This window comes from Salmo salar, chromosome ssa20, assembly GCF_905237065.1.
Source record: "Salmo salar chromosome ssa20, Ssal_v3.1, whole genome shotgun sequence".
Classification (NCBI taxonomy): domain Eukaryota; kingdom Metazoa; phylum Chordata; class Actinopteri; order Salmoniformes; family Salmonidae; genus Salmo; species Salmo salar.
The window spans coordinates 87670285-87691996 of NC_059461.1; the positions used below are offsets into that span (position 1 = coordinate 87670285).

The 21712-nt window shown below is 40.2% G+C and overlaps 1 protein-coding gene across 6 annotated transcripts in view; it reads right to left on the reverse strand.

The window, feature by feature from the left end:
* Nucleotides 1-1724: 1724 nt before the first annotated feature.
* The window catches only part of LOC106581498 (muscleblind-like protein 1), a 167665-nt gene continuing 147677 nt past the window's right edge, over nt 1725-21712 (reverse strand). The window contains exons 6-12 of one of the 6 annotated variants that reach the window (XM_014163581.2): nt 21035-21088; nt 19079-19226; nt 14940-14975; nt 13216-13260; nt 9721-9812; nt 9208-9281; nt 1725-8867 (exon numbers count right to left, since the gene is read on the reverse strand). In XM_014163581.2, coding sequence (XP_014019056.1) covers nt 9225-9281; nt 9721-9812; nt 13216-13260; nt 14940-14975; nt 19079-19226; nt 21035-21088 — 432 coding nt within the window. In that variant the 3' untranslated portion in view covers nt 1725-8867; nt 9208-9224. The remainder of the gene's footprint in view (nt 8868-9207; nt 9282-9720; nt 9813-13215; nt 13261-14939; nt 14976-19078; nt 19227-21034; nt 21089-21712) is intronic. The other 5 variants (XM_045704059.1, XM_045704058.1, XM_045704057.1 and 2 more) reach the window with 5 other exon arrangements.

Below are 21712 nucleotides of genomic sequence, written 5' to 3' on the forward strand. Positions count from 1 at the left end.
ATATTTACAAAAATGTGAGGGGTGTACTCACTTTTGTGATATACTGTATGTGGGGTCATGAGGTGGGACAACTCAGATCTGCTGAATCTCTGATTGGTGGAAATGTCCATCCATCATCTCTCCTCCTCCACTCTGGTGACAGGCAGAACTATCTGTGACGTGAACCGGTTTAACTTATAATGGTCTGTGTAGAGATGGACAGGTGCTATAGGATAAATGTGGTCAATGATGTAGGTGTGGTCAATACATACTGATTTCTGAGAATGTAGATGTATTATCTGTTTGGGATTGAATCTGTGATTTGGGAGAGCATCTGATGAAGAGGTTTTAATAAGCCTGATGTTTGAATGGATGTGAGACATATTGTGGGTCAGGGCCCATATTCATGAAGCGTCTCAGAGTAAAGGTGCTGATCTAAGATCAGATTTTCATTTTAGATCATAATGGAAAAGAATACATGGACACAGGGGACCCTGATCCTAGATCAGAACTCCTACTCTGGTGCATTAGGAAAATAGGCCCTGGACATCTCTGGATCAACAGCTACCGGTGGGATGATGAAGGTGAGGTTTCCATCTTGTGGCAATACTGTGAAGAACCTTATTTTGTTATTAAAGTCAGCTAAGGTATCACATCTGTTTTATTTTGTTATTAAAGTAAGGTATCACATCTGTTTATTTTGTTATTAAAGTCAGCTACGGTATCTGTCATGACTTCCGCCGAAGTCGGTTCCTCTCCTTGTTCGGGTGGTGTTCGGCGGTCGACGTCACCGACCTTCTTGCCATCACTGATCCATTTTTCATTTTCCATTGGTTTTGTCTTGTCTTCCTTCACACCTGGTTCCAATCCCATCAATTACATGTTGTGTATTTAACCCTCTGTTTCCCCTCATGTCCTTATCGGAGATTGTTTATAGCTACGGTATCACATCTGCTTTATTTTGTTATTAAAGTCAGCTACGGTATCACATCTGTTTATTTTGTTACTAAAGTCAGGTAAGGTATCACATCTGTTTTATTTTGTTATTAAAGTCAGCTACGGTATCACATCTGTTTATTTTGTTATTAAAGTCAGCTACGGTATCACATCTGTTTTATTTTGTTATTAAAGTCAGCTACGGTATCACATCTGTTTATTTTGTTACTAAAGTAAGGTATCACATCTGTTTTATTTTGTTATTAAAGTCAGCTACGGTATCACATCTGTTTATTTTGTTATTAAAGTCAGCTACGGTATCACATCTGTTTTATTTTTAATGATAAATCAAATTATGTTGGTGCTAAATCACATAAATATATATATTTAAACTCCTACAGATTATGTATGTAATTTACAAAGAAATCTTTTTGACCGTATATCAATTTGGGCAAATACATCTTGATTTGATGTTCAAATAGAAAAACAAATTAAAATAGTCAGAGGGGAAATATGCATGAAATTGAAAACAGTTATGTTCCATTGCCCTTGATGACACAGCGTTAGACATTCTTCACACCACCCAGTGTCATTATTCACTTTTCCATCCAGTCTTTTAAATCACATTTTACCAAGCATTTCACCTTTTAGAGGGAGATGAGTTTCTCATATTCTACAATTAAAACCCATGTGGGTTATTGCAGTATGAAAATTGTATGGAGCCGTCCTCTGGCTTGAAGAAATATAATATACCGTCATTACCATAATAGAAACTGTGTCCATAGAAGAAATTTGAGATCACACTTGTAGAGCAAATTCCCTTTTATTGGATTTTATGTATTTTTATTATATTTTTTTATTTTTATATTTGACAGCAAGAATCATATAAAGCATCAGAACCCTGGTGACAAGATTCCTACATGATAGAACCCTGGTGAAAGGATTCCCAAATGATAGAACCCTGGTGAAAGGATTCCCAAATGATAGAACCCTGGTGAAAGGATTCCAACATGACAGAACCCTGGTGAAAGGATTCATACATGATAGAACATGGTGACAAGATTCCCACATGATAGAACCCTGGTGACAGGATTCCCACATGAATGAACCCTGCTGACAGGATTCCCACATGATAGAACCCTGGTGAAAGGATTCCAACATGACAGAACCCTGGTGACAGGATTCCCACATGATAGAACCCTGGTGACAAGATTTCCACATGAATGAACCCTGGTGACAAGATTCCCACATGATAGAACCCTGGTGAAAGGATTCCAACATGACAGAACCCTGGTGAAAGGATTCCAACATGACAGAACCCTGGTGAAAGGATTCCCACATGATAGAACCCTGGTGACAAGATTCCCACATGATAGAACCCTGGTGACAAGATTCCCACATGATAGAACCCGGGTGACAAGATTCCCACATGATAGAACCCTGGTGACAAGATTCCCACATGATAGAACCCTAGTGAAAGGATTCCCACATGATAGAACCCTGGTGACAAGATTCCCACATGACAGAACCCTGGTGACAAGATTCCCACATGACAGAACCCTGGTGACAGGATTCCAACATGACAGAACCCTGATGAAAGGATTCCAACATGACAGAACCCTGGTGAAAGGATTCCCACATGATAGAACCGATTGAACCCTGGTGAAAGGATTCCAACATGACAGCCGTTGAAGTCCTATGAAAGGATTCCCACATGATAGCCATTGCCAGTCAAATAATTCCTTCCAAGTTAGCACAGTGCATCTTCATCAATCACTCAACTTTGTTAAGACCAGCTTTATAAACGGGAGACCAAAAATTCCCCTGGCCAACCAATCATGCACCTTCACTCTTATGAATACTGTTACATTGATTCATTTATATGGAAAATATATTATGGCTTTAGATTGTGGCTTTAGATCAGTGCTTACATAACATGTGCTTTGCAGAGGAGGTGGACATCTGGCTCCATGGCACAAATCCTTTCAGGGGGCTCTGAACAATAAAATAAGCAGAGACCAAACGGCAGCAGAAGACAGAATACATCGTTTTAGCACTACAAGCTGAGAAAACGTAAAGTTCAGATTACATCATATTATAACATCAGGCATATGCTTGTGACAGATGAAAAGTCGTGTCAAGGTTTGGACTAACGTTGAAGCCCATGAGTAACACAGAAAACTGTTCATAGGTTCCCTATAGTTTACCTGGCAAACTACTTGTATGTTGTTGTCCATTTCATCAACCAGAAGCATAGCTTCTAAACAGAAAGAGACATACTGACAGCTATGGTGTTTCAGTTGTATGTACTGTATGTACTGTAGGAGTTATAACTCTTGAAATGAGTATATTCTTAGTCTTTTTAATAAACCACTGTTTTTTTATTTATTTTATTTTAGTCCATTACATTGATATTATACTGTATACTGTAAATGCTGTGTAACATATTGACTTATTCAATATTACTCTGTTGTGAAGTAGTTATTTTCCAAAGGTATATGTTTTGTTTCCTTTAACATGCATTCCTTTCTGGCTAAAACAGGACTTGTTTTGATTGGTTGGGCCTGGAAGAACGTTGCCATGAAACCGGACAAATCCAGTCAGGCCCTTTTCTATAGAGGTTAATGCACACCTTAACCTGAATGTTTCCTGACAAACTAAAAGCCGCTGGCAAAAAAGAAGAGCAACACATTGCCTTTTTCTGGAAGGGCTACAGAGTGAGAACTCTTGTGCCCCTTTATACAAGCAGTTTTATTCAGCCTTTGATTCTTTTTTTTAATTATCCTAGCAAAATGTATTGTAGTTATAGATATTTTTTATTCAAAATAAGATCTAAATTTTATACATGATTCTCTCTTTTTTGACTATGTACAGAAGTGCAAAAAAGTCAACCTTCTTCACCTACAATGCTGTGAAAAAGTATTTGCTCCTTATCAGATTTTCTCTACTTCTGCATATTTCTGATACTGAATGGTATCAGATCTTCATCACTAAACCTAATATTAGATAAAGGGAACCTGAGTGAACAAATATATCACAACAATTACATACTTATTTCATTTATTTCATAAACAAAGTTATGTAACACCCAATGCCTCTGTGTGAAAAAGTAGTTGCCCGCTTACACTCAATAATTGGTTGTGCCACCTTTAGCTGCAATGACCAGGCTGTATTACATCCAGCCATGATTGGGAGTCCCATATGGCGGTGCACAATCGGCCCAACATCGTCCGGGTTTGGCCGGGATAGGCTGTCATTGTAAATAAGAATTTCTTCTTAACTGACTTGCCTAGTTAAATAAAATAAACACATCTTTTTTTATTAAATAAAAATGACGTCGCTGTGGAGGAATTTTGACCCACTCTCTTAAGCAGAACTGCTTTAACTCAGCCACATTTGTGGGTTTTCAAGCAGGAACTGTCGTTTCAAGTCCTGACACAACATCTCAATTGGGATTAAGTCTGGACTAGGCCATTCCAAAACTTGTTGCTTTTTAGCCATTTTCATGAAGACTTGATTGTGTGTTTTGGATCATTGTCTTGCTGCAGGACCCAGCTGGTCCCATTATGCCTGACTAAAACCAAACACTGCATTCCACAGTAAGAACCTCATACCAACAGTCAAGCATGGTGGTGGCAGTGTGATGGTTTGGGGATGCTTTGCTGCCTCAGGACCTGGACAAATTGCCTTAAAACTTCTTCGGGATCGGTGTCCCTTCCAGGGGACGGTTGAGCTAACGTAGGCTAATGCGATTAGCATGAGGATGTAACTAACAAGAACATTTGCCAGGACATATCTGATATTGGCAGAAAGCTTACATTATTGTTAATCTAATTGCACTGTACAATTTACAGTAGCTATTACAGTGAAAGAATACCATGTTGTTGTTTGAGGAGAGTGCACAATTTTGAACATGAAAAGTTATTAACGGAAGGAACCATTAATTCTGCTCTGTATCAGAGATTTCTACAGGCGAATGTCAGGCCATCCGTCTGTGAGCTGAATATGAAGCACAGCTGGGTCATGCAGCAAGAAAATAATCCAAAACGCACAATTGTTTACATGAAAATGGTAAAAAGCAACACATTTGGTCTAGTCAAAGTCCAGACCTAATCCCAATTGAGATGTTGTTGCCAGACTTGAATCAACAGTTAATGCTTGAAAACCCACGAATGTTATTGAGTTAAAGCGGTTATGCACGCAAGAGTGGGTGAAAATTCCTCCACGGCGACGTGAGGGACTGATCAACAGCTACAGGAAGCGTTTGGTTGCAGTCATTGCAGCTAAAGGTGGAACAACCAGTTATTGAGTGTAAGGGGGCAATTCGTTTTTCACACAGGGGCATTGGGTGTTGCATAACTTTGTTAATGAAATAAAATAAGTATTCATTTTTGTTGTTATTTGTAAATGCAGGTTCTCTTTATCTAATATCAGGTTTTGGTTGAAGATCTGATGACATTCAGTATCAAATATATGCAAAAATAGAGAAAATCAGAAAGGGGGAAAATACTTTTCCACAGCCCTGTAGGTTTCCCCTTGTTTGTTTGTGGCTAAGTAAAGAGATCAGTGTGCGTACTCCATGCTCGACCCACCTCCGACACCCTGACCTAAACTGCAACGCCCCCTAAGAGTGATCAAATATGCAGCTATATTTTCAACATGGCCTGACATCCAGGGAGATTACAAATATTCAAACAATATTTACTATTTGAAGTGAATACAGTAGAAAATGTCTTCTTTTTTTTTTTTACCTACACATCTAAGAACGAGATTTTTTTATAATATTTTTTTCCTTATAAGAGTGACTAGTTACAAACCAGACGATCATTAAAATAATACTCCATTGTCAGTGAGCGTTGTCACAGCAAGCCTCACTCTCCTAGTACTTCCTCAAAGTCAGACACCCACATAAAAGATCTTTGTTTAAAGGAACTCAAACAGACAAGAAATGAAAACAATTCTTACAGTTCACAGAAAATAAAAATCATTGGGTTTACAATCATAACACTACAGTATATATTCAAATCAACATTACATGAAATTTCAGAAAACTAAAATATGGTATGAAGAACACAAAAAACACACAAATTACCTAATATTCAGAATCCTACAAAAGTTTCTGGTAAAATCTACTAAGACAAAACTCCTTTAACTAAATATCAAAAATGTAATCCGTGCATTAAACAAAATGAAATAAGACATTCATCTTCTTGAAAAACTGAACTCAACAAGAAATAAATGTTTAGAGTGAAAGACAACAATCATATATATACCACGAAAGCTTTGTGTGGCGACAAAACAGCAAGGGTTAGGCAAGAGGACGATTTGAAATGGCTTGTTGCATTGTGCCGACCTCGTGGTGTTTTCTAAGGCTTTGGATGAGTAATACAATCAGGTCAAGCTTTACCAACTCTTCCATACCATGTCTTTTCATACAATGCATGCAGAAGCACGGAGGGTTTAAAACCAAAAAGAATCTACACTCCCCCACGCTTCCATACACAAATGTACACCCCCCCTCTTGTCCTTACACAACTTCATCTGTGATTGGCTGAACAGAGCTCCACTAGTGCACCCACATATGTCAACACAGAACACAGAAGAAAAAAAATGTTTGTATCTATCCAAAAGTATCCCTACTATCACACATTTAATTACACATAATGTGTTTTCACAAGTTCTCTTACATATCGTAGACCATATAAACTGCACTTAATAAAAACATAAAATAAAAAAAATTAAATTAAAAGAATTATAATAAAATGAAAACCACACCATATTAAAACTCAGAGCAACTCAACCATAAGCCACCCTGTAACTTTGAAAATTCTCCTAAACCCACACAGCGGTTTGGTTTATCATGCAACTTTCAGTAGTGATTCATTCTATCCTTACATTTTACAGTCCCCACCCCTTCTTCGTCACAAGTGAGACTTTGGCATAATATTGGGTCCAGGGCCAAAGCCCCCTGCATTAAGCCTTTACAGTCTATAGACTTTATACCCAGAGACAGAGACCAGGTCATAACAGAACCATCTAGAGTCTATAGACTTTATACCCAGAGACAGAGAGGACTGGGTCCTAACAGAACCAACTAGAGTCTATAGACTTTATACCCAGAGACAGAGAGGACTGGGTCCTAACAGAACCAACTAGAGTATAGACTTTATACCCAGAGACAGAGAGGACTGGGTCCTAACAGAACCAACTAGAGTCTATAGACTTTATACCCAGAGACAGAGAGGACTGGGTCCTAACAGAACCTACTAGAGTATAGACTTTATACCCAGAGACAGAGAGGACTGGGTCCTAACAGAACCAACTAGAGTATAGACTTAATACCCAGAGACAGAGAGGACTGGGTCCTAACAGAACCAACTAGAGTATAGACTTAATACCCAGAGACAGAGAGGACTGGGTCCTAACAGAACCTACTAGAGTATAGACTTTATACCCAGAGACAGAGAGGACTGGGTCCTAACAGAACCAACTAGAGTATAGACTTTATACCCAGAGACAGAGAGGACTGGGTCCTAACAGAACCTACTAGAGTATAGACTTTATACCCAGAGACAGAGAGGACTGGGTCCTAACAGAACCAACTAGAGTATAGACTTTATACCCAGAGACAGAGAGGACTGGGTCCTAACAGAACCAACTAGAGTCTATAGACTTAATACCCAGAGACAGAGAGGACTGGGTCCTAACAGAACCTACTAGAGTATAGACTTTATACCCAGAGACAGAGAGGACTGGGTCCTAACAGAACCAACTAGAGTATAGACTTAATACCCAGAGACAGAGAGGACTGGGTCCTAACAGAACCAACTAGAGTATAGACTTTACAGAACCAAGAACCCTTCTCTGTCTGCCTCATACCATGGAATCTAAGCTCAAGGCAAATGAAAAGAAAAGCAACAGAAGGCCAGAGTTAAATCAGACAACCTAAGGTTGGTAACTGCGTACCCAAGAGGCAAAGACCATGACTGGTTCATCTGTTAATGACAATAAACTGTAGACAAACATTCAAGGAACAAGGACCACTAGAGACTTTGAAGGCGTTCCCCAGGTTAACACTGTAACATGGCTATAATGACCTCATAACACTCAAAGGTTTTTGGGATGTACATACATAGTCTATGGCACTTTATGTGGAGCTTGCAACATATCTAGTAAATCTGGGATGGGTTTTAAAACACAAAGGTGTGCTAAACCCACAACATTCAGCTGTCATTATGGCACCAAGCCCACTAACCCATTTCAACCAAGTTGGTCTTGTAAGAACCAAGTCATCTACAAACAAGCCATGCACAATTCATTCAGTCTAATATGGCAATTAGTTACTATTCCTCTTCATTTCCCCCTCTTGTTTAAAATACAAGGTGCACCTTTGCTTTGTGTAAACCATGAAAAATAATATAAATTAAAGAAAAGCAAACTGAAAATAACATAAAAGAGAGTCTTGGTCTGCTGACATAACAAACTAGTGGGCGTGACTATCTCCTCATGTTGACATTCAAAGTGTGTCCGGTGTTTTAATGGATGATGCCTCCACAGATATAAAGGCATGGCTGTAATGTTCTGTAGATGGCATTGTTCCTCTCTCTGTAGGAGGTGCTGTTGTCCGTATGGTGTGTGTAGAATACACATGTTCACCACCTTATGACAAACTGGACCTCTTCGAGTAGCATGCATGTCAGAACCACTACAGTTTACAGGTGGTTGGAGTCTCCTGGTGTTCTGGATGTTACAGGCATAGAAATAGAATCCATTCTAAAGATTCTATGTCTATGCTTACAGGCATAGAAATAGAATCTATTCTAAAGATTCTATGTCTATGCTTACAGGCATAGAAATATAATCTATTTTAAAGATTCTATTTCTCTGGTTACAGGCATGAAGGGTGAACTGTTGTCTGGGACGGATGGAACACCAACACACTCCAGTTTCATCTGCAGGAGAAAACAATATAACAGATTAGAAAATAAAATAACCAATTAGAGAAGAATAGAAGAACAAATCAAAAGAGATTGCATAGACATAATGACATACAGATGTAGGATGTAAATGTGATCACCTGCACAGCAGAAAATGCGAACGTGTAGTATGTTCAAGGTTTAAAAGGGCTTTTTTTGAAATTTGCAATTTCAAAAAATGTATCAACCCCTACAAAAATGTCCATTAATTATAATCCACACAATAATAAAAATGTTCTGTTGCTGCGAGAATATTTTCCTGCCGTGAGAAACGGGTCAAGTTAAGACCCTACACCTGTATGAAAATGAGCCTTACTGTTCTGGTAGAGACTTCTACATCTGAGTCACATACTTGTGACTAGTAAGATGATCTGTAGATATTATTGGAATCTGGGGAAGAGCATGAGAGATAGAGAGAAGACAGAAAACAACCCTTACTGTAAATGTAGCTTTTACAACACAACTCTCAATGGGCTATTTTCATTTTTCTTGCATCACTTACAGATGGTGCCAAATTCACTATCAATCATACTTTAAATGAACGGAAAACAATATGCGTTACAAATAAAGCAACACTGACCACTGAGGAGGAAACGATGCCGTCATTGTCCTGAATGTTCTAAGTGTGTTTAAATGTTAGTAATCAGTTACCATGGCATCCATCCTCCTCTTCTGATGACCATTCATTACAATTCAATGGAGTGGTCATAAGTACCAACAAGATGGAGGATACAGCCTATAGCACAGTACTCTCAAATCATCACCCGGAAGTGACATACTTCCATCACAAGAAGTGGACAGAGAGAGAGGAAGCGGAAGAGGGGCAAACCTGATTGGCTGTTGCGGTTGCAAAGGGAACACTTGTGGCAGAGGAGGTGGCTGCAGACACAGTGGCGGGCGTAGCACCGTGCATCATGGGTACTTTAGGGAGAGAAAGATCACACAGACAAATGAACTGGAGCAGGCCCGAGGTGTTGTTCTATTATAAAGGTTACTGGCTAAGGATTTATTTAAAGGTCTTCCTCTAACCACTTATAACCCTATCGTTTTGATGTTGTCCATTAGAAAATAATTTGCCATCTATAAATAGGATCTAGTGCCATTGATAAAATATTCTAAGCTGACCTTTAGATAATGTGTTAGCTGACAGGGTAACTGAGATAATGTGTTAGCTGACAGGGTAACTGAGGTTTGGGATGAGGGTCAGGACAATGAGTAGATCAGAGTGGGTTATTACAGCAACAAGCTAGAGTGCCTTCAGAAAGTATTCATACCCCTTCACTTGTTCCACATTTTGTTGTGTTACAGCCTGAATTTAAAATGAATTCAATTGATAATTTGTGTCACTGATCTACATACAATACCCTATAATGTAAAAGTGGAATTTTGCTTGTAGAAAGTTTAGAAATGAATCAAAACAATTCAACGCTCAAATGTCTTGAGTCAATAAGTATTCAACCCCTTTGTTATGGCAAACCTAAATATGTTCAGGAATAAAAATGTGCTTAACAAATCAATTTTTTATTTTAATTTAACCTTTATTTAACTAGGCAAGTCAGTTAATAACAAATTCAGATTTACAATGACGGCCTACTCCGGCCAAACCCCGACGATGCTGGGCCAATTGTGCGCTGCCCATGGGTCTCCCAATCACAGCCGGATGTGATACAGCCTGGATTCAAATCAGGTACTATAGTGACGCCTCTTGCACTGAGACGCAGTGCCTTAGACCGCTGCACAACTCAGGAGCATAATAAGTTGCATGGACTCATTCCGTGTTCAGTAATAGTGGTTAACATAATTTTTTAATAGCTACTCCGTCTCTGTACCTCACACACACAATTATCTGTAAGGTCCCTCAGTTGAGCAGTGAACTTCATGTACAGATTCAACCACAACAACCAGGGAGGTTTTTCAATTCCTCACAAAGTAGGGCACCGATTGGTTGATGTGTACAAATAAAAAAGCAGACACTGAATATCGCTTTGAGAATGGTTCTTCATGTCACGTCCTGACCAGTATAAGGGGTTATTGGTTATTGTAGTTTGGTCAGGACGTGGCAGGGGGTATTTGTTTTATGTGGTTTGGGGTTTAATAGGATATGTATTTATGTAAGAGGGGTGTTTGATTTATGTGTTCCCGGGGTTTTTGGGTAATGTTCTTGTTTTGTATTTCTATGTTGTGTATTTCTTTGTTGGCCTGGTATGGCTCTCAATCAGGAACAGCTGTACATCGTTGTTGCTGATTGAGAGTCATACTTAAGTAGCCCTGTTTTCACCTGTACTTTGTGGGAAGTTGTTGTTGTACTGCTGTGTGTTAGCCTGCAACACTGTTCGTTCGATCGTTTTCTTGTTTTGTTAGTTACGTGTTTAAATAAAGTTAAGATGAGCACTCAACCCGCTGCGCCTTGGTCCAGTATAGACGACGATCGTTACAATTCACTAGACTTTGGATGGTGTATCAATACACCCAGTCACTACAAAGATACAGGCGTCCTTCCTAACTCAGTTGCCAGAGAGGAAGGAAATTGCTCAAGGATTTCACCATGAGGCCAATGGTGATTTTAAAACAGTTACAGAGTTTAATGGCTATGATATGAGGAAACTCAGGATGGATCAACAACATTGTAGTTACTCCACATTACTAACCTAAATGACAGAGTGAAAAGAAGGAATCGTGTACAAAATAAAAGTATTCCAAAACATGCATCCCGTTGTCACGACTCCTGCCGAGGGTGACTCCTCTCCCTGTTCGGGTGGCGCTCGGCGGTCGTCGTCACCGGCCTACTAGCTGCCACCGATCCCTTTTTCCTTTTCTGTTGGTTTTGTCTTCTTTGGTTTCACCTGTGTCTCATTAGTGTTGAGTTAAGGATTTTAGCCCGTTTCCCCACCTGTTCTGTGTGCGGGCTTATTTCTGTTGTTCACTGTGTTTCGTGGAGTGGTACGTGTTTTTGGATCTTGTGTTTTTTTGGATTACACCCTGTTGTTGTTTCTTGGGTGTATATTCTTTTTGACGGTGCATTTCATTAAAGCCCGATAGCAAACACTCCTGTTTCCGGCGCCTGACTCCACACCCACTAAAGTAAGCGTTACACCCGTTTGCAACAAGACACTTAAATACTGCAACAAATGTGGCTAGGAAAGTAACTTTTTGTCCTGAATACAAAGCGTTATGTTTGGGGCAAATCCAACACATCATGGGGTATGAATACTTTCTGAAGGCACTGTATGGTGCACATCATATGACAGACAAACATCAGCAACATGACCATGCATTTGTACTGCATAGCGAGAGCGAGAACATTCAATTGGGGTTGACACACAGGGAAACAGGTGAAACAACGGCAACACTTTACTTGACACTCACATTGTCATAACCATGTCATAATATGTCATAACAGCTGACATAACTTGACATAACCTGTCATAATAGGGTCTTAACACTGTCATGACCCATATATTTACACCTGTTGTGACATATAGTGAATTATTTTATGGTTGATTATGACACCTACATAAGAGTAATTTATTCAAATCATTATTTTCCCTGCCAAGAAATTTCCTTTCGTTTGAAAGTTGGTTTCTTAAATCCTTTGTTGTTGTAATGAATTCTTTACAGTTATTTTTTTAAATGCAATAATATGTAGAAAATACACTTTATGACACCGTCAAGAAGCATTATGACCATCATAATCATATAAGCCAGATAGGCCTATCCCGTACATGCCCTTATGTCAGTCATCAGTCAAAACGAGGGTGTCTTGTCCTGCTCCTGAAATCGGCTCCTGCATTCGTCCCAGTCATCAGCAACAGAGCATTGGGGCAGGGGCATGTCTGACATCAATGTGTGCACAATTACAATGATAATTGAATATGGTCAGTTTCAGAACATGTTATATAACATAGACATACTGTTGACACGTAGACTATGGTGTAATGGAATGTTTTGCCTTGTGTGGTAGGTTTTGTGTGTTTTTACACACTTATGTAGGTGTCAAAATAACGCAATATATGTCACAACAGGTTGTGACCATAATATAACAGGTTATGACCATAATATAACAGGTTATGACCATAATATAACAGGTTATGAAAAGTTATGTCAGCTGTTATGACGTACTATGACATGGTTATGACCGTGTCATAACATGTTATGACGCTGGGTGTCAAGTAAAGTTGTTACCGTAACAACTAGCCTACAGTAAAAAAAAAACATCCTCAAAATGTACTTCAAAATGTTTCATATTTCGATAACAATACACATCTTATAACTGAACCACCAGCACCACCATCATCACCAATAATATGATAATACTACAACTAACCCTGTCTGCAACCCACAGTCTGTCCCAATCCAGTCCAGTCCCACTCTGTCAGGGTATGAAATACAAGATGAAATGCTCTGTATTTTTTTCTCCAAGCTGTGAATCTAAATGTTAATTAAATGTAATTCTATTACAAATCATTTCCCGTATAAAAATTCCTCTGAATTAACATTTTTAAGCACAAATAATGCAACAAAATACAGTTTCTAACTATGAAAAAAAAAAATTCCCTTCCCTTGTCTTGACGGTCAAGAATCCCTGCTGTATATTTATTGACAGCAGTTGAAAGAGTGCTTCAAGACTTTGTGCCACATCTCACCAAAACAACGTCCCTGTCTCTTTTCCATCATCAGGCAACACCTGGTCAAGTGATAACTAAATCCTTCGTACTGTATTGCTTCCTTCATACTGTATTGCTTCCTTCATACTGTATTGCTTCCTTCGTACCGTATTGCTTCCTTCGTACTCTATTGCTTCCTTCATACTGTATTGCTTCCTTCATACCGTATTGCTTCCTTCGTACCGTATTGCTTCCTTCGTACTCTATTGCTTCCTTCATACTGTATTGCTTCCTTCGTACTCTATTGCTTCCTTCGTACTGTATTGCTTCCTTCGTACTGTATTGCTTCCTTCGTACCGTATTGCTTCCTTCGTACTGTATTGCTTCCTTCCTTCCTTCATACTGTATTGTTTTCATTGCGGACACAAGACAGGGAAGATAATATAACAATATTTGTATTAACGTGTTTCATTTCTCATGTTCTTATTATCTTATGAAAGCTGCACTGCAATGGTGAAGGTAGTCAACAACACACCTGCCACGCTGATCATCAACACGGGGGCCCCTCAGGGGTACGTGCTTCGTCCCCTCCTGTACTCCACTGTGTGGCCATGCATGACTCTAACACCATCACCAGCCTATTGGGAGAAGGTCAGAGACCTGGCAGTGTGGTCCCAGGACAACAACCTCTCCCTCAACGTGAGCAAGACAAAGGAGATGACCGTGGACTACAGAAAAAGGAGGGCTAAACATGCTGCCATTCAGATCGACGGGGGCTGTAGTGGAGCGGGTCGAAAGTGTCAAGTTCCTTGATGTTCACATCACCAACAAACTATCATGGACCAAACACGCTACAGAGGGTAATGCATACGGCCAAGCTTCCTGCAATCCAGGACCTATATACTAGGCGGTGTCAGAGGAAGGCCCCAAAAATTGTCGAAGACTACAGTCACTCTAGTCATAGACTATCCCCCCCCCCATTTGATTTTACACTGCTGCTACTCGCTGTTAATTATCTATGCATAGTCACTTTACTCCTACCTACATGTACAAATTAACTCGACTAACCTGTACCCCGCATATTGACTCAGTACCGGTACCCCCTATATATAGCCTCGTTATTGTTATTTTATTGTTTTACTTTTGATTTATTTTTAATAACTGCTTAAGTTTATTTAGTAAATATTTTCTTAACTCTATTTTCTTAAAACTGCATTGTTGGTTAAGGGCTTGTAAGTAAGTATTTGTATGTGTACATAAAACCTATCTATCTATCTTTATCTATCTCTTTATGAAGGGAAGCAGACGATGATGTGAAGCTACTTTGGACTATTGAGAGGCCCCCTTTCTCGCAGAGTGGAAAATGGCTGCCCTGATGGCTTGAGATGGAATGTGAGGGACTGAAAAGGCTTAAAGGTAATGAGGAAGGAAAGCTGGCACCTACCAACACTTGTTGCAGGTGTCATGCACAATATCGAGCCTGCCCATCATGCATTGCAACAGGAAGGGGATTGGAAAAGGAGATGGAGAGAAGAAATCAACACAACCCATTACAAGACAGTGTCCACAGAGGTAGAGAGTGTTGTTACGGTTACAGTGTATACAGTACATTAAAACGCATCACACAGGTGATACATCAACTACCATGCAGTGAATAAAGACATATTTAACTTGCATCTTAAAAAATATATATACACTGCTCAAAAAAATAAAGGGAACACTAAAATAACACATCCTAGATCTGAATGAATGAAATAATCTTATTAAATACTTTTATCTTTACATAGTTGAATGTGCTGACAACAAAATCACACAAAAATAATCAATGGAAATCCAATTTATCAACCCATGGAGGTCTGGATTTGGAGTCACACTCAAAATTAAAGTGGAAAACCACACTACAGGTTGATCCAACTTTGATGTAATGTCCTTAAAACAAGTCAAAATGAGGCTCAGTAGTGTGTGTGGCCTCCATGTGCCTGTATGACCTCCCTACAACGCCTGGGCATGCTCCTGATGAGGTGGCGGATGGTCTCCTGAGGGATCTCCTCCCAGACCTGGACTAAAGCATCCGCCAACTCCTGGACAGTCTGTGGTGCAACGTGGCGTTGGTGGATGGAGCGAGACATGATGTCCCAGATGTGCTCAATTGGATTCAGGTCTGGGGAACGGGTGGTCCATAGCATCAATGCCTTCCTCTTGCAGGAACTACTGACACACTCCAGCCACATGAGGTCTAGCATTGTCTTGCATTAGGAGGAACCCAGGGCCAACCGCACAAGCATATGGTCTCACAAGGGGTCTGAGGATCTCATCTCGGTACCTAATGGCAGTCAGGCTACCTCTGGCGAGCACATGGAGGGCTGTGCGGCCCCCCAAAGAAATGCCACCCCACACCATGACTGACCCACCGCCAAACCGGTCATGCTGGAGGATGTTGCAGGCAGCAGAACGTTCTCCACGGCGTCTCCAGACTCTGTCACATCTGTCACATGTGCTCAGTGTGAACCTGCTTTCATCTGTGAAGAGCACAGGGCGCCAGTGGCGAATTTGCCAATCTTGGTGTTCTCTGGCAAATGCCAAACGTCCTGCACGGTGTTGGGCTGTAAGCACAACCCCCACCTGTGGACGTCGGGCCCTCATACCACCCTCATGGAGTCTGTTTCTGAACGTTTGAGCAGACACATGCACATTTGTGGCCTGCTGGAGGTCATTTTGCAGGGCTCTGGCAGTGCTCCTCCTTGCACAAAGGCGGAGGTAGCGGTCCTGCTGCTGGGTTGTTGCCCTCCTACGGCCTCCTCCACGTCTCCTGATGTACTGGCCTGTCTCCTGGTAGCGCCTCCATGCTCTGAACACTACGCTGACAGACACAGCAAACCTTCTTGCCACAGCTTGCATTGATGTGCCATCCTGGATGAGCTGCACTACCTGAGCCACTTGTGTGGGTTGTAGACTCCGTCTCATGTTGCCACTACAGTGAAAGCACCGCCAGCATTCAAAAGTGACCAAAACATCAGCCAGGAAGCATAGGAACTGAGAAGTGGTCTGTGGTCCCCACCTGCAGAACCACTCCTTTATTGGGGGTGTCTTGCTAATTGCCTATAATTTCCACCTGTTGTCTATTCCATTTGCACAACAGCATGTGAAATGTATTGTCAATCAGTGTTGCTTCCTAAGTGGACAGTTTGATTTCACAGAAGTGTGATTGACTTGGAGTTACATTGTGTTGTTTAAGTGTTCCCTTTATTTTTTTGAGCAGTATATATTTAACCTTGATTTAACTAGGCAAGTCAGTTAACAACAAATTCTTATTTATAATGACGGCCTAACCCGGACAAACCCGGCCAATTGTGCGCCGCCCTATGGGACTCCCAATCACGGCTGCCTGTGATACAGCCTGGAATCGAACCAGGGACTACAGTGATGCCTCTTGCATTGAGATGCAGTGTCTCGGACCGCTGCACCACTCTGGAGCCCCTCTACTGGCATTAATCATTCATTAATGATAATCATTACTGTTAACAGTGGTCACTCTTTACAGATAGAATCATGGTCGGTACTAAATGCACATAAACATACAGAGACCATAAAGCACACAGACAGATGTTGTGTGTCGAAGTGTGTTTCAGTAGCTATGATAATGTTGCTTCAAAACACTATTGACAAGACCTACGTTTTAGCACCAGTCATCCAGGGGAAATGTAAGTCTTAAAAAGGGAAAAAGGTGAATGACTAGTCACATCAGCCAATAACTTTCCAAGATGAATTACATGCCAGGGCAAGTTGGAAACTGTCTCTCTTGTAATACTTCTCCTATGTAAAGTTGGCCCAGAGTGGTTATGGACGAGCTTCATCCATTTCTCTCAATGTGGACTTGGACTACTGTGGCTTGACAGCAGGGATGGACTGAGAACAGATATCGGCCTGGTTTTTTCTAAAACACTGGCCCATTTTTTTCTTCAAGGCCCCTACACCATCCCACTTTTAACCAGCAGTAACACTCACTGGACCCAATCCATGCCGGCTATTTTTACATAACAGGACTGTGAGAGGACTGTGAGACAGAGGTTAAGATTACTTTGCTGTCATCTTAGGGTGGTGCCAGTGTTCTCAGACTGGTGTAAGTGGGTCGGACCAGGGTTGTGCCAGTGTTCTGGTGTATGTGTGTGTTTGTTTGTGTTAGTGTTTCACCAGGGATACTGCAACATGAAAGTTCAATTAGAACTACACTACCAGTCAAAAGTTTGGACACACCTACTCATTCAAAGGTTTTTCTTTATTTGTACTATTTTTAACATTGTAGAATAATAGTAAAAGCATCACAACTATGAACAAACACATATGGAAACATGTAGTAACCAAAAAAGTGCTAAACAAATCAAAATCAGCCCAAAGGACAGATTTCCACCGGTCCAATGTCCATTGCTCATGTTTCTTTGCCCAAGCACATCTCTTCATCTCTAATTGGTGTCTTTTAGAAGTGGTTGCTTTGCAGCAATTCGACCACGAAGGCTTGATTCACGCAGTCTCCTCTGAACAGTTGATGTTGAGATGTGTCTGTTACTTGAACTCTGTGAAGAATTAATTTGGGCTACAATTTCCGAGGCTGGTAACTCTAATGAATTTAACCTCTGCAGCAGAGGTAACTCTGGGTCATCCTTTCCTGTGGCGGTCCTCATGAGAACCAGTTTCATCATAGTGCTTGATGGTTTTTGTGACCGTATTTGAAGAAACTTTCAAAGTTCTTGACATGTTCCATATTGACTGACCTTCATGTCTTAAAGTAATGATGGACTGTCATTTCTCTTCACTAATTTGATCTGTTCTTGTCATAATATGGACTTGGTCTTTTACCAAATAGGGCTATCTTCTGTATACCACCCCTACCTTGTCACACACAACTGATTGGCTGAAACGCATTAAGAAGGATAGTAATTCCACAAATTAACTTTTAACAAGGCACACCTGTTAATTGAAATGCATTCCAGGTCACTACCTAATGAAGCTGGTTGAGAGAATGCCAAGTGTGTGCAAAGCTGTCATCAAGGCAAAGGGCTACTTTGGCTACTTTGAAGAATCTCAAATATGAAATGTTTTTTGATTTGTTTAACACTTTTGGTTACTACATGATTTCATAGTTTTGATGTCTTCACGATTAGTCTACAACGTAGAAAATAGTAAAAATAAAGAATAACCCTGGAAATGGGTAGGTGTGTACGGACTTTTGACTGGTACTATATGTGTGCTGTGCAGGCCCGAAGAAAGAGGTTTTATGGGTAAGGAGCCTGAAGCCAGAGGTTTTATGGTAAGGAGCCCGAAGAAAGAGGTTTTATGGGTAAGGAGCCTGAAGCCAGAGGTTTTACGGGTAAGAAGCCTGAAACCAAACGTTTTATTGGTAAGGAGCCTGAACCCAGAGGTTTTATGGGTAAGGAGGCTGAAACCAAAGGTTTTATGGGTAAGGAGCGTGAAACCAAAGATTTTATGGGTAAGGATTTGGGTTTGTGAATGGAGGTCAGCAGTATCAGACTTGACTTCAGGGGTCGCGGCCAGTTGAGAGGTGAAAGGTGAAAGGTCAAGGCCTACCTGATGGGATGAACTGCTGCTGAAATTGCATGTTGGCCAGGGCCTGTTGGTACTGGAACATGCCAGCGGCGTTGAACATGGCAGTGGCACCGTTGGCTTTTTCAAGTGTGGGTCTCTTTGGTAATGGAGGTAAAACAGGTGAGAGCCCCTGATAGAGGGACCCGATGGAGGGGAAACACAAAACAAAAGGATAGAAGGAGCAGGGGGGTGGGGGGGACAAGAAAAAATTGTGGAAGTGGAATCAAAGACAGGGAGAATAAATAATTTCATTAGAATAGAAAGGCATCTCCATGAAGCAATCATTTTGAACCAAAAATAAGCAAGTCCTTCTAAAGCAAGCAGTGTTCTATGTAACACTAGTCCTTCTAAAGCAAGCAGTGTTCTATGTAACACTAGTCCTTATAAAACAAGCAGTGTTCTATGTAACACTAGTCCTTCTAAAACAAGCAGTGTTCTATGTAACACTAGTCCTTCTAAAACAAGCAGTGTTCTATGTAACACTAGTCCTTCTAAAACAAGCAGTGTTCTATGTAACACTAGTCCTTTTAAAGCAAGCAGTGGTCTATGTAACACTAGTCCTATATCAAGACAGTGGTCTGTTACTCTACTTCTACTAAAGCAAGACAGTGGTGCTGGTCTAGGAATTGTGATAACTAGTAATAACAATAAAGGTATTTACCAACATACAAACAATATAGACAGAAATAATGTAGTACTGCGAAGTATGAATAATGCAAAAATAAACAGTGGTGTAAAGTACTGAAGTAAAAATACTTTATAGTACTACTTGAGTAGTTTTTTGGGTATCTGTACATTACTATTTATATTTTTGACAACTTTTACTTCACTACAGTCCTAAAGAAAGTAATGTACTTTTTAATCCAGTGATTTTCCCTGACACCAAAAGTACTCGTTACATTTTAAAAGGAAAATGGTCTAATTCACCTACTTATCAAGAGAATGTCCCTGATCATCCCTACTGCCTGTGATCTGGCAGACTCATTAAACACAAATGCTTCATTTGTAAGTGATGTCTGAGTGTTGGATTGTGGTCCTGGCTATCCGTCAATATAAAAAGAAGAGAAAATTGTGCCGTCTGGTTTGCTTAATATAAGGAATTTGAAATGATTTACACTTTTACTTTTGATACTTAAGTATATTTAAAATCAAATCCTTTTAGACTTTTACTCAAGTAGTATTTTACTGCGTGAACTTTTACTTGAGTCATTTTCTATGAAGGTATCTTTACTTTTACTCAAGTATGACAATTGGGGTACTTTTACCACCACTGAAAATAAACAAGCAATTATAACACATACTTGATAACATATTAGGACCTCTACAAAACAATGACAGTAATGATTGTACTAGTAATCATGGGTGACAACAGAAATGATGTTAACAGAAAAGCTGCACTTTTAGCTCCATGCTTAACAGTAGAAGCCTTGTTCATTCTGAAGTCCCTCTAGAAGCCCACCCATCCACCAGAATTCCACATGCAAAACTGGTAATAATAAGAAAATATATCATAAACGTGCCATATATTTATACTGAATAGACACTAGTCACGCTTTTAACTACTGCATTCACTAAATGAACTCCAAATAGACGTTCAAGTCGTGTTACTAAGGATTAATAGACTATCAGGGATGAACTGACTGTCGACAGTATACTAATACGAATACTAAGGCCCTGTACGGGTTTTGCAATTTCCGCCTCCTTCCCTTGTTGACATAGAGACAGAATGGAAAGGGACACTTAGGTGAATTAACTGGGTACCATTTTACCCCAAATCTTCACCCCATCAATGAAGCGTTTAGTTAACAGTATTGCCACAATCAATTCATCACCCCATCAATGAAATGGTTAGTAAACAGTAACTAACTGAGATGGATTTAGTTTGAATCTACCATAACAGAGCTGCATGCCAAGCTAAAAGGTGAAAGGTCATAGTACCAGGTCAAAGGTTGCGTCGAGGGGTCGCTTCAGTGATTTGACAGCCATCTGAGTCTTATTTAGCAGGCAGCGAGCACATGATGGCAACGGGCCAATGGGATTCAAGCGCATTAACATAAACCAGCAAGCAGAGGAGCATCATGGGGGCAGCAGTGGAGTTTGGGTTGGTGAGAAAAAAACCAACAAAACAAAAAAACAAACAAAAAACAATTCATTGGAGTGCAATATACAACAAACAACAGGTCTATGGTCTTGATATCATTAATGGCTGTAGGGTTGTTACTGTAAACACTATGGTCTTGATATCATTAATGGCTGTAGGGTTGTTACTGTAAACACTGTGGTCTTGACATCATGAATGGCTGTAGAGTTGTTACTGTAAACACTGTGGTCTTGACATCATTAATGGCTGTAGGGTTGTTACTGTAAACACTATGGTCTTGACATCATTAATGGCTGTAGGGTTGTTACTGTAAACACTATGGACTTGATATCATTAATGGCTGTAGGGTTGTTACTGTAAACACTATGGTCTTGATATCATTAATGGCTGTAGGGTTGTTACTGTAAACACTATGGTCTTGATATCATTAATGGCTGTAGGGTTGTTACTGTAAACACTTTGGTCTTGACATCATTAATGGCTGTAGGGTTGTTACTGTAAACACTATGGTCTTG